This window comes from Rousettus aegyptiacus, unplaced genomic scaffold (genome assembly GCF_014176215.1).
Source record: "Rousettus aegyptiacus isolate mRouAeg1 unplaced genomic scaffold, mRouAeg1.p scaffold_m13_p_2, whole genome shotgun sequence".
Lineage (NCBI taxonomy): Eukaryota > Metazoa > Chordata > Mammalia > Chiroptera > Pteropodidae > Rousettus > Rousettus aegyptiacus.
The window spans coordinates 95,607,192-95,626,291 of NW_023416295.1; the positions used below are offsets into that span (position 1 = coordinate 95,607,192).

Sequence of the window (19,100 nt, forward strand, 5' to 3'; positions counted from 1 at the left end):
CCTTTCCCTGATGACATGTGATGTTGAGCATCTTTTCATTTGCTTATTTGCCATCAGTATGTCTTCTTTCTTTAGGTCTTTGGCCCAGTGTTTAATCGGGTTGTTTTATTATTGTTGAGTTTTAAGAGTTCTTTGTATGTTTCAAATAGTCCTATTTCAGATGTTTCTTTTGCAGATATTTTCTCCCGGTTTGTGGCTTTTTTCTTCCCATTTTCTTGACATTGATTTTTGCAAAGCAGAAGTTTTTAATTGTAATGACTGAAGTCCAGCTTATCGATTGTTTATTTTATGGGTTGTGCCTTATGGCCATACCTAAGGTCATCTAGGTTTTCTCCTATGTACTAGGAATTTTATAGTTTTGCCTTTAACATTTAGGTCTGTCATGCATGTTAAGTTGATTTTTGTGAAGATTGTAAGGTCTGCGTCTAGATTCATTTTTTTGTATGTGGATGTCAAGTTGTTCAGCACCATTTGTTGAAAAAAGACTTCTTTCTTTCATTGTTTTGCCTTTGCTCCTTTATGAAAGATCGGTTCATTATATTTATGTGGGTTTCTGTTGCATTCCAATGATTGATTCATCTTTTTTTGTCAATACCGCACTGCTTTGATTACTACTGTAACTTTATTGTAAGTCTTGAAGTCCTCTGACTTTGTTCTTCTTCAGTACTCGGTTATTAGTCTTTTGCCTCTTTGTGTGGCTTCAGGATCAGTTTGTCGATATCTATAAAATAACTTGCTGGGAGTTTGATGGGATTGCATTGAATGTATGAATTAAGTTGGGACAAATTGACATCTTGACAGTATTGAGTCTTTCTATCCATAAACATGGAATTTCTCTTTATTAAGTGTTCTTTGATTTTGTTTATGAGTTTTGTAGTTTTGTAGTTTTTCTCGTACAGTTTTTCTCCTTGTTAAGGTATCTAAATATTTCATTTTTGGGGGTACTAATGTAAATGGTAATGTGTTTTTAATTTCAGATTTCCCTTGTTTATTATGATATATAGGAAAGAGATTGACTTTTGTACATTAACTTTGTATCCTGCAACCTTGCTATAATTGCATGTAGAGGGTTTTTGTTGATTCTTACAGATTTCTACATAGAAGTTCTTGTCATTTGTGAGCAGAGATGGTTTTGTTTCTTCCTTCCCAGTTCGTATACCTTTTATTTCCTTTTTTTGTTTTAATGTGTTAACTAGGATTTCTAGTACAGTGATGAAAAAGAGTGGTAGGAGGGGACATTCCTTCCTTCTACCTGACTTAATGGGAAAGTTTCTCACCATTAAGTATAATGTTTACTTTAGGTGTTTGCAGATATTCTTTATTAAGTTAAAGAAGTTCCTCTCTATTTCTAGCTAGTTGAGAGTTTTTTTCAGGGATAGGTGTTGGATTTTGGCCTTTTTTTTTTTTTTTTTCTTGCATCTCTTGATACAATCATGTGGTTTTTCCTCTTTAGACTATTGATATAATAGAATATGTTGATTTCCAAATGTTGGACCAGCCTGTGTACCTGGGATGAATCCCATTTGATCATGGCATATAATTCTTTTTATATATTTTTGGGTTCAGTTTGCTAATATTTTGTTGAGGATTTTTGCATCTAATATTTCATGAGAGATATTGGTCTGTAGTTTCCTTTTCTTACAAATGCCTTTGTCTGGTTTTGATATGAGGATAATGCTGGCTTCAGAATGAGTTAAGTATTTCTTTTGCTTCTATCCTCTGAAAAAGATTGTAGAGAATTGGCATAATTTCTTTCATAAATATTTGGTGGAATTCAGTAGGAAACTCCTCTGGGTCTGGTGCTTTCTGTTTGGAAGGCTATTAATTATTGACTCAATTTTTTTAATAGACATAGTCCTATACAAATTACCTGTTTCTTCTCATTTGAATTTTGACAGCTTGAGTCTTTCGAAGAGTTGGTCCCTTTCATCTCTCTGGTATGCCATTTGTGCACATAGCATTTATAGTATTTCTTTATTATCTTTTTGATGTCCATGGGATCTGTAGTGATGTCCCTTCTTTCATTTCTCTTAGTGATTTTTGTCCTTTCTTTTTTTGCTCAGTTAACCTGGCTAGGGTCTTATTGATTTTATTGAATTTTTCAAAGAACTAGCTTTTGGTTTTATTGATTTTTCTCTGTTGAGTTCTTATTTTCAGTTTCATTGATTTTTGTTGCTCTAATTATAATTTCTATTTTTATTTTATTTTTTCTTATTTCTTTACTTCTGCTTATTTTGGATTTAATTTACTCTTCTTTTTCCAAGTTCCCTAAAGTTGAAACTTAGTTTATTTATTTTATATATGTTTATTTAAAATGGATTTTTTCCCCCATTTCCTGTAATCTTTCTTTTGAAGTTAGAAATTTAAATACCATTGGTAGAGACACAGTAAGTTTCTGAGGTCTAGTCTCATATTTCAGATTATATTGGTCATTATTAGAGCATTATTTTTCCTTTTCTATAAAAATTTGATTACATATTCTCTTAGTCTTATTTATGATTCTGTGATTAAATTTCTCTGGACTCTTTCCCTTTAAACTTACCTTCTTCTTGTGCCCTTGTTTCCAGACAGTTATCCCTGCCCTTTCTTTGCAGTATGCACTAGTCCTTCTCATCTTAGAAAAGTTTTCACTTTATCTTTTCCTAAAAAGCTTCATGAGTGGGTGTTCTCTAGACAGTGCCTTCATTTCCTCTTTATCCCCTTAGCACTGTCATCCTGAAACTTGAAGTTTGCTAGCGACAGATTTATTGCCAAGTCCAGTTGTTATTTGTCTTCTATCCCCATTACCTCTATATTGCACTATGTATTGCTTCCTTGATTGCTTTAACTCTTGCTCTACTGTTTCTTCAGTCTTTTTATTTATTTTTATTTTTAACAAAAGTTTATTCTTAACTGTCCAACAGTCTCCAGAACTTTATTCTAGCTATAGGTTGCAGCAGATGTTATGGCACGAAATCCAGATATTAAAACAGGAATGGAATTAAGTATCACCATTGCTCCAGGCACAGATTTCTTAATTCCACCTGTGGCTTTCCCGGCAGCCTTTACTTTTTAACTCCTTGAGTTTCTTCTGCTCCTCCTTTTGCTTCTCCTTGAATGCCTTACCTCCTTGTCCTGCTTCTTGGGCTTCTTCTTGCCACCTTCATGGCTAGATGCGGCGCCTGCCGCCCCTTCCCCAGATCCTGCCCTCTTCAGTGTTTGGTAACACCAGTCACTCCTAGTTATCATTTTCTTCACTTTTCTGAACAACCAGTGTTTGTAGGGTGCAGCCTTTCACCTTTTGTTGTTTTTCTTTTGTGCTACTTCTCAAAGAATTCTAAGCCTTCTTAGGATTTTAATTTATTTACTAGTATTGTGGTTTCATTTCTAAACCTCGATGTTTCCTGTTCTTTTATGCAAACACAGGAATTATTGCCATTTTGAGAGAGATTGTATGTCCATTCACCCATTTATAGTCTGCGTCTCCATGTGATTACTGAACATTTCTATTTAGATTTTTGTCCTCTCAGTTTCAGCATCTAAAATAGAATATTATCTCTTCTCCCTCAAACTTTTTATAAGCCACTTTTCTAATTGCCTACCTCAGTAAGTGCCAAGATTATTACATAAAAACCTAATGTGATCCTTGACTCATCCATCTCCTTCATAGTCATCTGTTATTTAGTTTTAAGTTTTTGTTATTTTGGCAATGTCTCTCATCGCTTTCTCTTCCTCCTTTTTTTTCTTTATTGCTATCATTCTGTTCCATTCCCTAATTTTCTCACCTGGATATTTTAAATAGCCTTTTAATTTGTATCTCTGACTCCCCCCGCCCCCATTCCTTTCTGATAATTTCTGATTTTTCAAAGTTCATTCTCAGTAACATGAGCTATAAAATATGTTAGAAAGCATTGTAAGGAAAAATTGTTCTGTGATAAAGTTTGGAAAATAGTGAGTTAAGAACAAACAAATAGGATTCTTTACTGTGGAACTTCTCTGATCCTTTGATAAGCTGATGTTCATTGCTAATATCTAAATTAGGAATGATTTAATACATAGCATTTTCTCAAAAAGAATGTATTTCTTTATTTTTCACAGACTCTTCAAGGACTAGTGGTCCTTGGAGTACACTTTGGAAATGGTATAAAATTTCTTAAAGCAGTAAGGACTTTCTTAGTTGATGTATTAGCATCTTCTGTTTTCTAGCTCTTCTGAAAATGTGTAAATTCTTAGAGTCTAAGAAATATCTGCAATGCATTTTGGAATCGTTTCTGTATGAAAATAATTTTTAAAGAAAATATTAAATGCTAAAGAGGAAATGGAAAGATATGAGAGTATAATGAGGAAACATCTAGATTAAACCAATATCAGAAACAAAATATATGTTGAAAGAATTGCATTGTGCCTGCCAGTGAATAAATGATCAGGTTCACATCTTAAGTGAAAAAAAATTTGTTCTTAATGGAATTAGGTTTATAAGTACCTTGCTCAAGTAAGTAGAAACTGTAAAGGGAGTACTTGCATATTAACTGGGAGTCTTTGTAAAATGCCACTTCAAATGATCTTATTTTCTTAAACTGGCAGTTGCATTTGATTAACTTTCTTTTTGATGCCTTGCTAAAGTATGTTTTGATTTGCATAGTTTTAGGTAATTTTATACTTCTTTAATCTTGCATATGTTTGTGCATATTAGAGTTATTTTCAGTGTTATTACTAATGTATCTGGTTCAAGGGTGTATCGTCCGTATGGACAAGAATTTTTTTTTTCTTTTAAAGATAGATAACACCAAATAAGACAAATACATGGCTTTAAGAATTATTTTATGGTAAACTGGCCAAGAAATAGAACTTTGTCAGCCACCCAAAAGTATCTCCCAGTTACAACTTCCCTATTTTGACCTTTATAGTAATAACTTCCTTACATTTTAATAATAGTTTTATCAGTCAAATGTGCCTTCTTAGACAAAGGTTTAATCTTGCCCATTTGAAAAAAATTAGTATTGATTATTTTTAGAAAGAATTTTGATGATGTGCCATTGTAACTCCCATGTTTATGTCTTAAGTCAGAGATTTACCTGTAGGAAAAAAATATGTAATATGTTCTTTGTTGCTTGAAAGACTAGAAAGACTTGATTTAATGACATAAATTGTATTTCAGGGTGTCCTTATGTCAGAAGAAGAAGTTTTTGAACTTGTTCCTGATGATGAGCGACAATGTTCAGCATGCAGAACCACCTGTTTTCTCTCTGCTCTCACATGTTCCTGTAATCCTGAGCGACTGGTGTGTCTCTACCATCCAACCGATCTCTGTCCCTGCCCCATGCAGAAGAAATGTCTTAGGTATCCAGAAGTTTCTTGTAAAAAAACTTTTATTACATTATTGTAAAACCAAGCATTAATGGTGCTCTTTGTAATTCCTTTTTCTGTGTCTGGGCTGGTAACTTCTTATCTCTCTGCCTCCCTACTTGAGAACTAGTTCTTTAAAGTTGGCCTTGAACTTGGCAACTAAAATTTGTTTATCAGTTGATTTCGTACATTCCTTATCTGTCTATTGAAACTCTGTGGACTTCTTCGATTTTCTCTTTATGTGTACCAAGACCCTGTTCTTCTGGCCATTGTACTTTTCTTAAGCGGATTGTACTTACATTTTAATTTATGTCAAAGTTGTTAGTTTTTGAATTTTTTTTCATTTTTTCTATTTTTTTAGATATCGCTATCCATTAGAGGACCTCCCTTCTCTGCTATTTGGTGTGAAAGTCAGGGCACAGTCCTATGATACCTGGGTCAGTCGTGTTACAGAAGCATTATCTGCCAACCTCAACCACAAGAAAGGTTAAATTTCCTCCTTTTGTTTGCATACACTGAAATTGTTGTCACTTTGAGAAAGGCCTTGTTTTAATGTGTTTTCCTCCATTAAGCAAAAATATTAGGCTTCATATGAGTTTTGAGACTAATGGTTTGGTTGCTTATAGTCTTAATTTTCTATTTGAGAATCTTTTTTTAAGTGAAAGAGTTGGTATAAAATGATAACTAACTTACAATAGATTTATATTTGGGGAGCTATCGTTCTCAATGGACTAACACTTAAAGGCTTATTGAAAAATAGAAATTGCCTTATCTGAGAGACATTGTCTATAAGGATTACGAATAAGCACCTGGTCACAAGTTTTTATTGCATTGGTGAGATTTTCACAGCTGTGGCATATTTTTGCTAATAAGTTGGTGGCTCACTTGAGAGAGGTTGCTGAAGATTTTTAAGTGACTTTTTATTTCTGTGGTCATAGTATATGGCTCTTTATTTATTTTTACAGATTTGATTGAATTACGAGTAATGCTGGAAGATGCAGAGGATAGGAAATACCCAGAGAATGATCTCTTTAGAAAACTCAGGGATGCTGTAAAAGAAGCTGAAACCTGTGCTTCTGTGGCTCAGCTGCTTCTGAGCAAAAAGCAAAAACACAGGTAAGATTAAGAAGAGTTGAATTCTTCAGTGTTTTTCTGTTTTTCTTTTTTTTTTTCCAGAGTAAAAGCCAAAATTTTAAATGGATTGTGAGGCTCTACATTGCAATCTTTGACCTCTTGTGACCTCTTCACCTTCAAATGTCCTAATCTTATCTTATTTATTGTCTATCTCCTTTTTTCATTCTCAACCCCACTAGAAAGTATGCTAAACTAGAATGTCAGGCATTTTTATCCTTTTTTTCATTGCTGTATTTTTTGTTCTTAGAACAGTGCCTGGAACATTGTAGGTATTCAGTAAATATTTGTAAATAAACATATAATACAGGCTGAAGGCAGGTGGCAGCAAAGAGTAACCTTGATGGATGCAGGGAAGCTGTTAATAAGGAGCATAGATGAATGTACCTTCGATTTAATGTAATTTATCTATGTTACATTTTCTGTGGTTTTTCATATTCATTTCAGCACATTTCTATAGCTGAATGGCTTTTTCTATAGCAATTCAGGTTGGGTTTTAAATTACTTTGTGCATTTTTTATCTACCATTTAAGTAGAAAGCGTTTCTTAGAGACATCGATCAGTGAATCTTCACCTGTCCTTAGATCACTGACTCCCTTAGAAAATCTGGTGAAAGTTTAGGGACCAGAAAAATGCACATGTAAAAAAAGTTGGGTTTTTTCTTTGTTTGTTTAGAAAAATATACATACAATAAAATTTTGAATCAATTTCAGAGGGTTTATTGTCTACTTAGCCAGATTAAGTGCCCTTATTCCTCATCTTAAGCATGTTGAGATAGAGGATTCTGTTTTATCAATGAACTTAAACATTTACTGTGAGGAATTTATTGAATGTTTAAAATATTTAATACTTGTAAGATTAGAAGAACTGTAACTTGGAGAATTGAATCTTTAATCATTAACTAAAGAGCTAAAAACCTAATTTGGAAGTGATCACCAGTGCACATAGAATCCTTCAACCACTAGTATTTTGGGATTTCTTGGTGAGAATTAAAGAGATTTAGAAGCCCCTTTGATATTAGAATGATCGTGAATTTTTCTTACTTATGCCTCAATATTATTTTACATCAGGCAGAGCCCAGATAGTGGGAGGACCCGGACCAAACTGACAGTGGAAGAATTGAAGGCCTTTGTCCAACAACTTTTTAGTCTTCCTTGTGTCATCAGCCAAGCTCGACAAGTAAAGGTGGAGTATTACATTCCTTTCTTGGTTAACATTTTATTGTAGTATGGGCTACGGTTTTGGGTAAACAATAGTGTGTCTAGACTAGTTTTTTGTTCTATTTGTTTGTTTTCTCCCATAAGCGCTGCTATGTAAAGTTTTTAAATAGATAGTAAGAATCTTTGGTTTCATTCTTAGCCTGTAATTCTCCCTTTAAAATTCTGGAATTAAGGTTTAGAACTCTCTTTTTCTATATTAATTTTAGATCAGAAGCTCCATTTGACTTAAATGTAATAGAAATGCAAGAAATTATTTTTGAAAACCTGAATGTATCAGTGAGTTATTAGTTCATTAGAAAGAAGGGAAGTAGTAGGAGATAAGATTAGGGCATTTGTCAGGGCCCTGATGGTTTAATGAATATGTAAAATTTCAAGTATATATCAAGTATATTAATCTGTATAGTTAGTAATCTTTTGATAGTTTATGGTGTGTTTTTGTGATTTGGTTGTAAGTAGGGTTTCTGAAATGATTTTTATCAAGGTTATCAACTGTATTTTTGTATTATTCTGTGTCATAAGAGCATTTTAATAGTTGACCGTATTTTCCTTCCTGAGAGATTTTCTTATCTAAACATCTATGGCACCACACTCTGGTTTTCTTATTCACAATTCCTTCTCTTTAGTCTTCTTTGCTGATTTTCTCTTTGGCTTGACTTGTAAGTGTTGGAGTATATTATGAGTCTCAGACCCTTTTTTTATTCTTGGTCCTGATATCTTCTTATTTGTCCAGTCACATTAAATAACACATATCCGTTGAGCCTCAAATCTCCAGCCCTAACTGCCTTTCTTCTTTTCTACAGATTTGAGTATCCAGTTGCTTACTTTACTTTTGCCTTTGACAGACTAAAAGGCATCTTAAAAGCCTTTTTAATGAATTAAAATTCTTGATCTATTTATTTCCTTTATACCCCACATCCAGTCTCTACACAAGTGTTACCATTATCTCCAAAATGTATCTCAAAGTAAACCATTTGTCATCAGCTTTGTTGCTTAAGCTATCCTCTAAACCACTAGGACCTGTCCTTTAGATTACTGCAACAGCCTCTTAACCGGTCTCCCTTCTACTCTTGTCCCTGACAGAATATTTTCATGTAGTAGCCAGAGTGAGCGTGTAAAATGTAAATCAAAGCATATCACGTCCATGTGGTTAGAAATCCTCCAGTGGTTTCCCAAAGCCATTAGAATGAAATCCAAACTCATAATCTACAAGGCACTATGTAATCAGACCTCTGCTAATTCTTAAACTTCATTTGTCCCTCATCGACTTTGGACCAAGATACCAAGCCCATTTCTGTTTAAAAGCATTTGCAGTATTATTTGCTCTGTTTAAACTACTCTTTTCTTAGCTCTTCATAAGGTTCCTATATTTACCTTCTCATTTTTGTTTTAGTTCATCCGTCTTCTGAACAACTGTTGCAAAATAACATGCCCCCCCCCCCCCCGATCATTTTCATTGTGTTGCCTTGTCTTATTTTCATAGCACTTAAACTAACATTTTATTCATGTATTCAGTGTTTGGCCACTTATATTGAAAAATATATATATTCCTTGAAGACAAGTTTTGCATGTTTTGTTCAGTGTTGTGTGCCTAGAACGGTTCCTGCATCTAAGTCATTAAATGTTTTTTAAATAATCATTTTTTAAAAGTAGGACTATGTAAGAAATTATAGAGAAGCATATTTATGCCCTTAATATCCTGTCTGTTTGGTGCTATGATGGTGAGATTATTAGATGGTCTAGGATTTGATAGTTTTGCATATCCAAACTGTTTGTTCTGTTGCCTGTCACATATGTCTATTACACACTCATATTGTATCTCTTAAATTTACTATTTATTTTTATTCTTTTGACCTTTTTAGAATCTGCTGGATGATGTGGAAGAGTTTCATGAACGTGCTCAAGAGGCCATGACAGATGAAACCCCAGATTCTTCTAAACTCCAGACGTTAATAGACCTGGGCTCTAGTCTTTATGTGGAGTTACCTGAATTAGCCCGACTAAAACAAGAGCTACAGCAGGCTCGATGGTTGGATGAAGTAAGACTGACTCTATCAGATCCACAACAAGTCACTTTGGATGTTATGAAGAAATTGATAGACTCCGGGGTAGGGTTGGCACCCCACCATGCTGTGGAGAAAGCAATGGCCGAACTACAAGAGCTCCTTACAGTGTCTGAGCGATGGGAAGAAAAGGCTAAGGTCTGCCTACAGGCAAGGTGAACACATTAATTGGTGACTGTTGCCTCTTAAATAACTAAGTCAGAGAGTAGAACCCAAGGAGGAACATAAGGGTCTATTCCATTAAATACTTAGTTAAATGTTTTCTGCCTTCCCTGACCAATCACTAAGTTATCAAATGAGTCTGCTTATAGACAGTTTCAAATGTTGTGTGCATAGTATATGCAGAGTACTTCGTTAGGTACTTTAAGTAATACAAAGTAGTATTTTGTTTAGAGCCTTGCATTACTAATATTATAGTTAGGAAGTAAGGAATGTAAAGCTCATTACAATATGTTATTAACTGAGAGTACAGAAAAGTGCAGTAGGAATTCAGAAGAGGAGAGATCATTGGATGGTCAAAAGAGAAGCTTGAGAGAAAAGTACAAACTTATGTAGAGTCTTGAAGAATGAGTAGAGTTGAGTAGAAGGGGAGGTAAGAGAAATATCATAAGCTTAATTTTAGGAATGACTAAAGTTAAATATACTTTATTGGAGTGGAAGATTTATGCAGGAAAGAAGTGAGATGGAAGAATCAGGCATGAAAATGTTAAGCTGCTGCATTAGCATTGACACCCAATGGTTTGAGAGATTTAAGTAAATCATCGTATTTGACTGTATGTCAACTAATTTGACTGTAATGTTTTATATTAGTCTTTTTTTCAACAGCTGAGATTTATATTTATGTACTTTTCTATTGCGAGAATGAGGAAATTGGAATAGTTAATTATTAAATAACAGCTCAAATTTAAAGCCTTTTGTACTTTATTCTAAAAGTCTCTATGTACTTAAGTATGTTGCCAGCCACTTATTTTAAATGGGTTTGGTAAGAAAAGTCTTAGATGATTTAATTAACATAGTTTAACCCCCCCAAGAAAACGCTCCATAGATACTGGATATTTTGCTTTCCAGATGCTGTGGAGAATGCATATTCATAGCTTTTCATCTCTAGAACATTCAAATTACTCTGTATCTTAAGGTTCATGACCATTCCAGGAGGTGGGAGCATATTAAATGGGAAAAACTAACTTTGGAATGCAAAATTATGATTTGGTATATTTGATTATGGTCTGCTGAATGAAATTTTGTTGGTAGTAATATGTGAAAACTTTTTCCCCTTATTATATTTAATTAGCCACCAAATATTGCTGATTTTTGTCTCCAAAATGTCTTTCATATCTATCTTCTTCAATTTTACTGACACTGACCTAGTTATAGTAGTTGTATATTTTCTCTTGGCCTTTACAATTAATAAGTATTTACAGAGCACCTACTTCATGCAAGGCACTAATTCTGAATTCTTTAGAGACAGTATGGGAGAAGAGAAAGCCCCTGCTCTAAAATAGAGCCAGCATTCTAGTGGGGAGAGACAAGTGAAGGAATTTGAGACATTTAGTGTTTGAATTTCATCTAACTTCTTGGCTCCATTTACCATCTTTATACTGATTAACTCTAAATTCTCATCTATAACATAGATTTTTTTTTGTAGATACCATCTGCCTGTTAGATAATTCCATTGGATGTCCTGTCAAATTCCCATATTCAAATCGGACCCACTAACTTCTTTTCATAATCTCTTCCTTTGTTCCTCTTTTTTTAAAAATTATGCCCTCTTTCACTCATTTGAACAAGCCAGTACTTTGGAAATTAACTTTGATTCCTGCCTTCTATTTTGTTACCCTCAAACTCAGTTTAACAACCAAGTCATATGATTATATTTCCTTAATGTTTCTCACTTCCATTCTTTTTCTCTGGACTGCTATTATATCTGACCTGGATCACAGCAGCAGCTTCTGTCTATGATCTTACCTCTTTCTAATCCACTGTCCTCACTGAACTAGTATTTTTAAAAAAAAATACAGGTGTGACTATTTGATGCCCTTGCTTAAAGCCCTTTACTGTTTCTCATTCCCTACATGGTGTATTTCAGATAACTTAACCTGATTATAAGGCCAGCTATAGTCTAGCCCCTTGCTTAAATATCTAGCCTATTCCTTGCCGTTCTTTCTCTTGGATTTTATGTTTCAAATGTAGTGATCCCCTCCCTCCACTGCCACCAGTTCCTCAAACACGCCATGTTCTTTCTTGTCCCTGGACTTTTGCACCTTTTGTTTTCTTGTGGAACAGTCTTCCTCTCTGCCTATTCCCTGTGGTGCAAGTCTACCACCCCTTTCCTTTCCCTTCCCCTGGCTCCAGTGTTGCTGTCTAACTCCTATTCCAAAAGGATAAGAAAGCTTAGAGGTCACTCCTGGGAATCCTTTCTTCACCTGCCAAAGTTAGTCAGGTAGTCCTAGTATACATCCTGATAGCAACTTTACTTTTCTATATCATTGCACTTAGCAGTGCTTCATAATTCCTTATTAATAATCCCTTTTCCCACAAGATTAAAAAATTTCATGAAGAATTCTGTTACTCTTGTGCATTAATAGACTCCAGGACCTAGCACAGTACCTAGCACATAGTAGGATGCATGAATGATGACAAAGCTTTCCTCATCCTTGGTAACTTCCTGTTGGTTACATAGAAAAATTCAAGGCCTCTTAATCTGTTTGCATCTTTCTTTCTTGCTAAATCCCCTTACTTCTTACTCTTACTTTATCCCCTCCAATCTTCACACCATCCTTCATCTTAAGCTGGACTACGAACTCATTTTTAAATGTTTGTTTTCGTTCATTTATATTCTTGTTTTTTTCCCCTTTAACCTTTCACTTGACAAAATCACACTTCTTTAAGGCCTAGTTCAGAGCCCTTCTCAGTCAGAATTAATCACTGCCTCCAATAGTAGTGAGCCTATAGTAATTTGTTCTCACTTACCAATGCAGTTTTTATTTTGTATTCTGATTGGTTGAGGATAAAGGTCCATGTTTATTCATATTTGTATAATTAGGTGTTAATGAATGTTAGTTGAATTAAATGTACATGATCAGTATTAGTGGATTTCTAGACTTGCTTTCTACATTGTTGTCTAATATGCATTTCTTGATAATTTCATATATTGTGGAGAACTAAAGTAGAGGCAATTTAGTGTCGTGAAATCAGCATGGGATCGGAGACATCAGTATTTCAGATGTGGCATTTACTACATTAAATGACAGGAGAAAATAATTGATCTTTAAGTTAAAGTTATCTGTAAAATGGAAATAAAGATAATAGCTATTTTGCCTCCCTTATAAGGATTGGGTAAGAATTAAATGTGGTCATGAATGTGAAAGTTCTCTACACATTCTAAAATGTTATGTAAATGTTGGTAGCAGTTTGGCTTTTCCTCATGTATCTGCCCTATTTTTGTGGTTTTTTTAGACCACGGCACAGCGTGGCAAGTTTAGAAAGCATTGTGAATGAAGCTAAGAACATTCCAGCCTTTCTGCCCAATGTTTTGTCCCTGAAAGAGGCCTTACAAAAGGCTCGTGAATGGACAACCAAAGTGGAAGCTATTCAGGTAAAGAGCCTTTTGAATTATCCTACCATTCAGATAATGCTATTTCACAGATAAATCCTTTAAGCCTTTAAGTTTTTAGAATAGAATAACCATAATAAAATAATTGCAGTACTTAAAATTGACTTGTTCTTCCACCTGATTTTATAATTCAAAATATTACCTATTTAAACATTATTTTTATGACAGAATTAGCTATTTATTTAACTCTTAGCAGTAGAGAGTTTATACTTTCTTATATTTGAATCTTTTGTCATGTGCACAAGTTACTTTTTAAACCAGAGGCAGAAAAAGAAAATGGAATTAACATTTACTGAATACCACAATATTCATGGTATTATTCTAGTTAGGAGTAGAAATGTAAGGGAAGGATGTAATGATGGGACCTTGGCCCTCAAAATAGCATATTCTCTAGTTGGAGAGAATAAAATAAGTGCCAGATAGAGATGAAAATATACTTGAATACATAAATTTTTTCTAAGTTATAAAAACCATTAAGCAACATTTATAGTATTCAGTGTATAAATTCTCTTTATTATAGAACATACTCAAAAAAAAAGGAAATTGACTCTCTTTTACTGAACTCTGCTGTACTAAGAAAGAACATATTCTAGATATTCTAGATGTCAAGTTCTAATGACTTCTTTTTTACTTTCTTTTCAGTTGACTTTTTCTGGAACCTGCTTAGCTGCCACTCTTTCTATGCTATTTTTTAAAAATTATCTCAGTTTTTACATGGTCAAGTCTTCTGTTTGTTTTGTCTTTGACCTATTTCAGGCAGTTAGTTGTCCTCAAAATGTCTGATAATCCTTAGTTGCCTGTTTATGATTGAAGGACTAAATCTACAAGTATAGGTAGCTGTCATGTGATTTGAAGGACTTTCTCCACCTTTCTATGGAAGGACTAACTTGTAGGCTCTAAGTAAGTGAATAGCTTCTGTTCTCAGGCAAACTCTTTGGGATACATAGCTTGAGAGCATTCTCTGTCTAGACTTTTTCAGAAAGTGTTTCATAGTTAAGTGGCTATAGTTGGGTATACGAGGTAGTAGTAGTAAATATGGTTATTTCATGATTTTATTCGTATCTGAGCTTTCTTTTCTCTTTTAATTAGCTATCTATTCTAACACCATAGTGATTTAATTATACCATTATGGTGTTTTAGGGCTAAAACCTTATTACTCTTTTTAAAAGTTTCTTGCCTCTTTATTTTTCCACATGTTTCAGTATAACTTTAAAATGAATTTGTAGGCAAATGACTCACTTCATACATGGGAAATAACCTTTTAATGGAATGTCAGTATTTCACATATAATACTGTACCTTTCCTTCATAGCCTCTGAATAACAGTGAACATTACAGAGATATATAGTTTCTTATAGGCATGCTTATGTGTTTTGTCTGCTAGGAAACTCATCCAGTCTAAGATATCACTCAGTTATTATCTTAAGGCTGCCAGCCCACTTCAGGTGTTCTTGCCAAGAACCTAGAAGGATTCTTTGTTAACCCTTTCACCTCCTGTAATGATTCAATTATTGAGTAAATTTAAAGTAATATATAAGCTCTAAAAACAGTAATGACTTCATTACATGGAAATACTGAAACGTTGTGACTTATAAGGAAAGTATTCATTCTCTGTGTTTATATAACAAAATGGAAGTGGTTATCAGAACTAAAATATGGCTTCGCAGTTGTTGAAAAAATTGTGAAAAGATTTTTAAATAGGCAAAAGAGATTACTGGATATCCTTTCATTGGAATATACTGGATGTCATCTAGTGGACTCTCCACAATTATCTGATTCTAGGAGTATATACCTTAGATTTCTTTTGATGAAGCTATTTTACAACTCTTGTCAATTATTAAAAAATGATGGTAATACAAATAGGAATTATATCCATAGAAGGCAATTAAATTTGTCTTTGGATTCAGAACAGTTGATTTCCACACTGTAGAAAAGATAATTGCATTGTTATATGATATTAATCATCTGTTTCCATCTATTAGCAAATTCCTTTCCTCATTCCTAATTGTGTATATATGTGTGTGTATATGCGTTTGTGTTTATAGATTGTTCTTTGAACTATTTTTTATATCTTACTGGTCCCTTCATTAATAAAATTAAAATCTTTGACAACATGAATTTATACAAATTTTTTAAAAGTAAATGTTTTGGGGTGACATTGGTTAATAACGTAAGTTTCAAGTGTACGTTTCTATAATACATTATCTGTATATTGCATTTATACAGCTTTAAAAAGGACATTGGTAGTTCTATTCAAGAGATACAATTAGGTTTAAAGAATAATATTTAATTTTAAAAAATCATTCTCAACTCTTTGTAAGGTCTTCTGCTAATAATTGCCAAATTCCATAAGAGAATGCAAATTGTTTGAGAATGTACTTTTGTTTTTCAGAGTGGTAGCAACTATGCTTACTTGGAACAGTTGGAGAGCTTATCTGCGAAAGGGCGCCCCATCCCTGTGCGTCTTGATGCATTGCCCCAAGTAGAATCACAGGTAGCAGCAGCGCGGGCATGGAGAGAACGGACTGGACGGACCTTTCTTAAGAAGAATTCTAGCCATACATTGTTACAGGTAAATAATAGTTTACATCAGAAGTTGATAACTTAACACCTATGGGTAGTAATATTATTGGTGAGAAGTGTTTTCATTTTATCTGGTCATGGTTATACAAGTAATTCCTATTAGGTAATAACAAATGTTGAACAGAAATCTGGAGCTTTAGGCCGACTTATTTCTAGTTCATCTTGTGCTGTGTCCAGAAAAAGCAACCAGCCTGGATCTTGTCTTTATTGTTAATGGACTCTGTCACTGACAGATCTTATTTCTCAGAAGCACAAATTTAAATACTTATAACCTTTTTCATTTGAGGATTTAAACATAGTTAAGAGCATAGGCTTTGTAATAAGATAGCTTCATGTTTGAGAACTGCCTCTCTAATTACTAACCCTTTGTCCTTGGGCAAATTATTTTCTTTCTAAACCTCAGTTTCATTTGTTTGTAAAATACAGATAATACTACCTACTTTAGAGGTCGTTGTAAGGATCAAATTAAATTAGATAATATGTGTAAAGTCCTTAAGAAAGTGCCTATGACCTGGTGAGTAAACAATAAATGGTTCCTTTTATTATTTTTAGTTTTAAGACTTTTTTTTTTTAAAACCAGAGCTCAATATTTCGTTTTATTTTTGTAGGTGCTAAGTCCCCGGACTGACATTGGTATATATGGAAGTGGCAAAAACAGAAGGAAAAAAGTAAAAGAACTAATAGAAAAAGAAAAAGAAAAGGATCTGGACTTTGAACCTCTGAGTGATCTAGAGGATGGATTGGAAGAAACCAGAGATACAGCCATGGTGGTAAGAAATTATATAATGCATCTTGAGTTTGCATGGTGAATACAAAATTCTGTGAAGGCATTAGCAAATTCACTGTTTCCATGTTTTTATCTGTTTTTATTGTATACTTTCCTTATCTTTGGCTTTATGATTACATATATTTCACATGTTTTTTAATATTTATATTCAAAATATATGAAAAGTTTACTAATCTCTTTCCTTTAAATTATCTTTTCCATGTCTGTTTATTGTTATTTTAATAGTTATCTAATATTCCATCAAATTGTCTATAATTTGCTGAACACTTTACTGATACTAAACATTTGGTTGTTACTAATGTTCACCATTACAGATACTAATGAAGTGAACTTTTCTGTATAGCCTTTCCTTTTTTCAAATTATTTACCTATTCTTGACGTTTAGGAATGAGATTACTGGGTTAGAATTTAATAGCATTTTATGATACTTAATATTATTGTACTTTTCAAAGGAATTGTATCAGCTTACTGATAATAGCTGCTATTTAAAATATCTCCCTTAATGTCATTCAACAGTATAGTGAGTGCTCAAGAAAATATTTATAGCTAATTATAATAATAATTTTTTTTTTTTAAGAGAGAGTAGGAGAAATGTGTTAAAATTATTAGGAGCCTGAGAAAGTAGAGAGAAAATAAAAATAAGTTCGGGCAATATGTAATAGTAGGGAATTGCATACATTATATAACTAGATATGGCTGTTTCTGCCTACAATGATCCTGTTTTGAGGCCAGTGGAAATGATTTCTCATTTGAGAGCCTGCCTAACAGGTCAATTTGCCAGACAAGTAGGACACAAAATTATTTCAAAATTGTTTCAAAGCTCTGAGAGTTAAAAAAAAAAAAACGCACTGACAGCATTTATGATAATTACATTTTGTTGGCTTTTACTTACTTTTTTGAAATGAGTTACAATTGGTTACAATCTTGGTAGAATTGGTTATTCTACTTCTACACAAGTTAGGCCTTCTAAAAAGAAATAAAATTGATTTATATAGAACTTGCCCCCAGGGAATGAACTACAGGGGGGTTCGAAACTAGTTTTTACTGAGTATTGACCTTGTACTAGACACCAAATTCGGCATTTTAATATGTTATCTTATTTAAAACAACGAAGTGAGGCTGGTATCTTCATTTTTCAGAAAACTGAGATTCAGAAAGTTCATGCCCCAGATCAGCAGCAATCAATAGGTATAAGAGCCAGGCTTTGTACCCAGGCTACTTGACTTTAAGGCATACTATCTTTCTACTGCACCCTACAGAAGGATTCAAAGTACTCTACCGATATAAATTGTCAAATATGGTAACACTTTGTCTATTTTACAGAGGAGGAATATTTGTAAGGAAACTGCCAGGCTGCCCCAACTTTTAGGAAATGAATGACAACTGATTTTTTTTTTAAAGACTGTACTTTGTCACCATGAGGCTACAACTTGGAGATAATCCTTTAGTCTTGAGGATTTGATGTTTTTGGAGTATTTTGCAGTGACCCCTTTTAATGAAATGTTTCTTATATACAGGTGGCAGTTTTCAAAGAACGGGAGCAAAAAGAGATTGAAGCCATGCATTCCCTCAGAGCAGCTAATCTAGCCAAGATGACAATGGTGGACCGCATAGAAGAAGTAAAATTTTGCATTTGCCGCAAGACAGCCAGCGGGTTTATGCTGCAGTGTGAGCTCTGCAAAGACTGGTTCCATAACAGCTGTGTTCCCCTGCCTAAATCAGGTTCCCAGAAAAAAGGATCTAGTTGGCAGGCTAAAGAAGTAAAATTCCTTTGCCCTCTTTGTATGCGGTCTCGAAGGCCAAGGCTAGAAACTATTCTATCACTCCTGGTATCCCTTCAGAAGTTGCCTGTACGGTTGCCTGAAGGAGAGGCCTTACAGTGTTTGACAGAACGTGCTATGAGTTGGCAAGATAGAGCACGGCAGGCCCTAGCCACAGATGAATTGTCCTCTGCCTTGGCCAAACTGTCTGTGTTGAGCCAGCGTATGGTGGAGCAGGCAGCTCGAGAAAAAACTGAAAAGATCATCAGTGCAGAACTCCAAAAAGCAGCTGCCAATCCTGACTTACAGGCAAGTTTAGGATTTTTACTCTTTTTCTATTTCATGTGTATAAACAGTAAATCAAATTTATCTTACCAGTTGATTCAGTTGATTAGGAAAACAACAGTGAATTGCCAGCAACTATATTTTTCATAATGTTTTCTTTCTACCTAAACCTATAGGATTTTCTTTGGATATATACCTGGGTCATTTTAATGAAATATTACCTGGAAATATCGTTCAGGTGGACCTTGGCATCATAATCACATGATTTGACCTATACTAACTTGTGAACTCTGTTCACCAGTTAGTTACTTTGCAAGTTCATTATATTTTGGTGGTC

At 34.0% G+C, this 19,100-nt stretch overlaps 1 protein-coding gene across 1 annotated transcript in view; it reads left to right on the top strand.

Moving 5' to 3' along the window:
* Positions 1–19,100, top strand: part of KDM5A (lysine demethylase 5A) — a 74,950-nt gene that overhangs the window by 34,861 nt on the left and 20,989 nt on the right. The window contains exons 15-23 of the mRNA XM_036236303.1: positions 5,138–5,319; positions 5,687–5,811; positions 6,291–6,441; positions 7,527–7,641; positions 9,536–9,891; positions 13,193–13,331; positions 15,741–15,920; positions 16,540–16,701; positions 18,236–18,787. Of these exons, the coding sequence (XP_036092196.1) occupies positions 5,138–5,319; positions 5,687–5,811; positions 6,291–6,441; positions 7,527–7,641; positions 9,536–9,891; positions 13,193–13,331; positions 15,741–15,920; positions 16,540–16,701; positions 18,236–18,787 (1,962 nt within the window). The remainder of the gene's footprint in view (positions 1–5,137; positions 5,320–5,686; positions 5,812–6,290; positions 6,442–7,526; positions 7,642–9,535; positions 9,892–13,192; positions 13,332–15,740; positions 15,921–16,539; positions 16,702–18,235; positions 18,788–19,100) is intronic.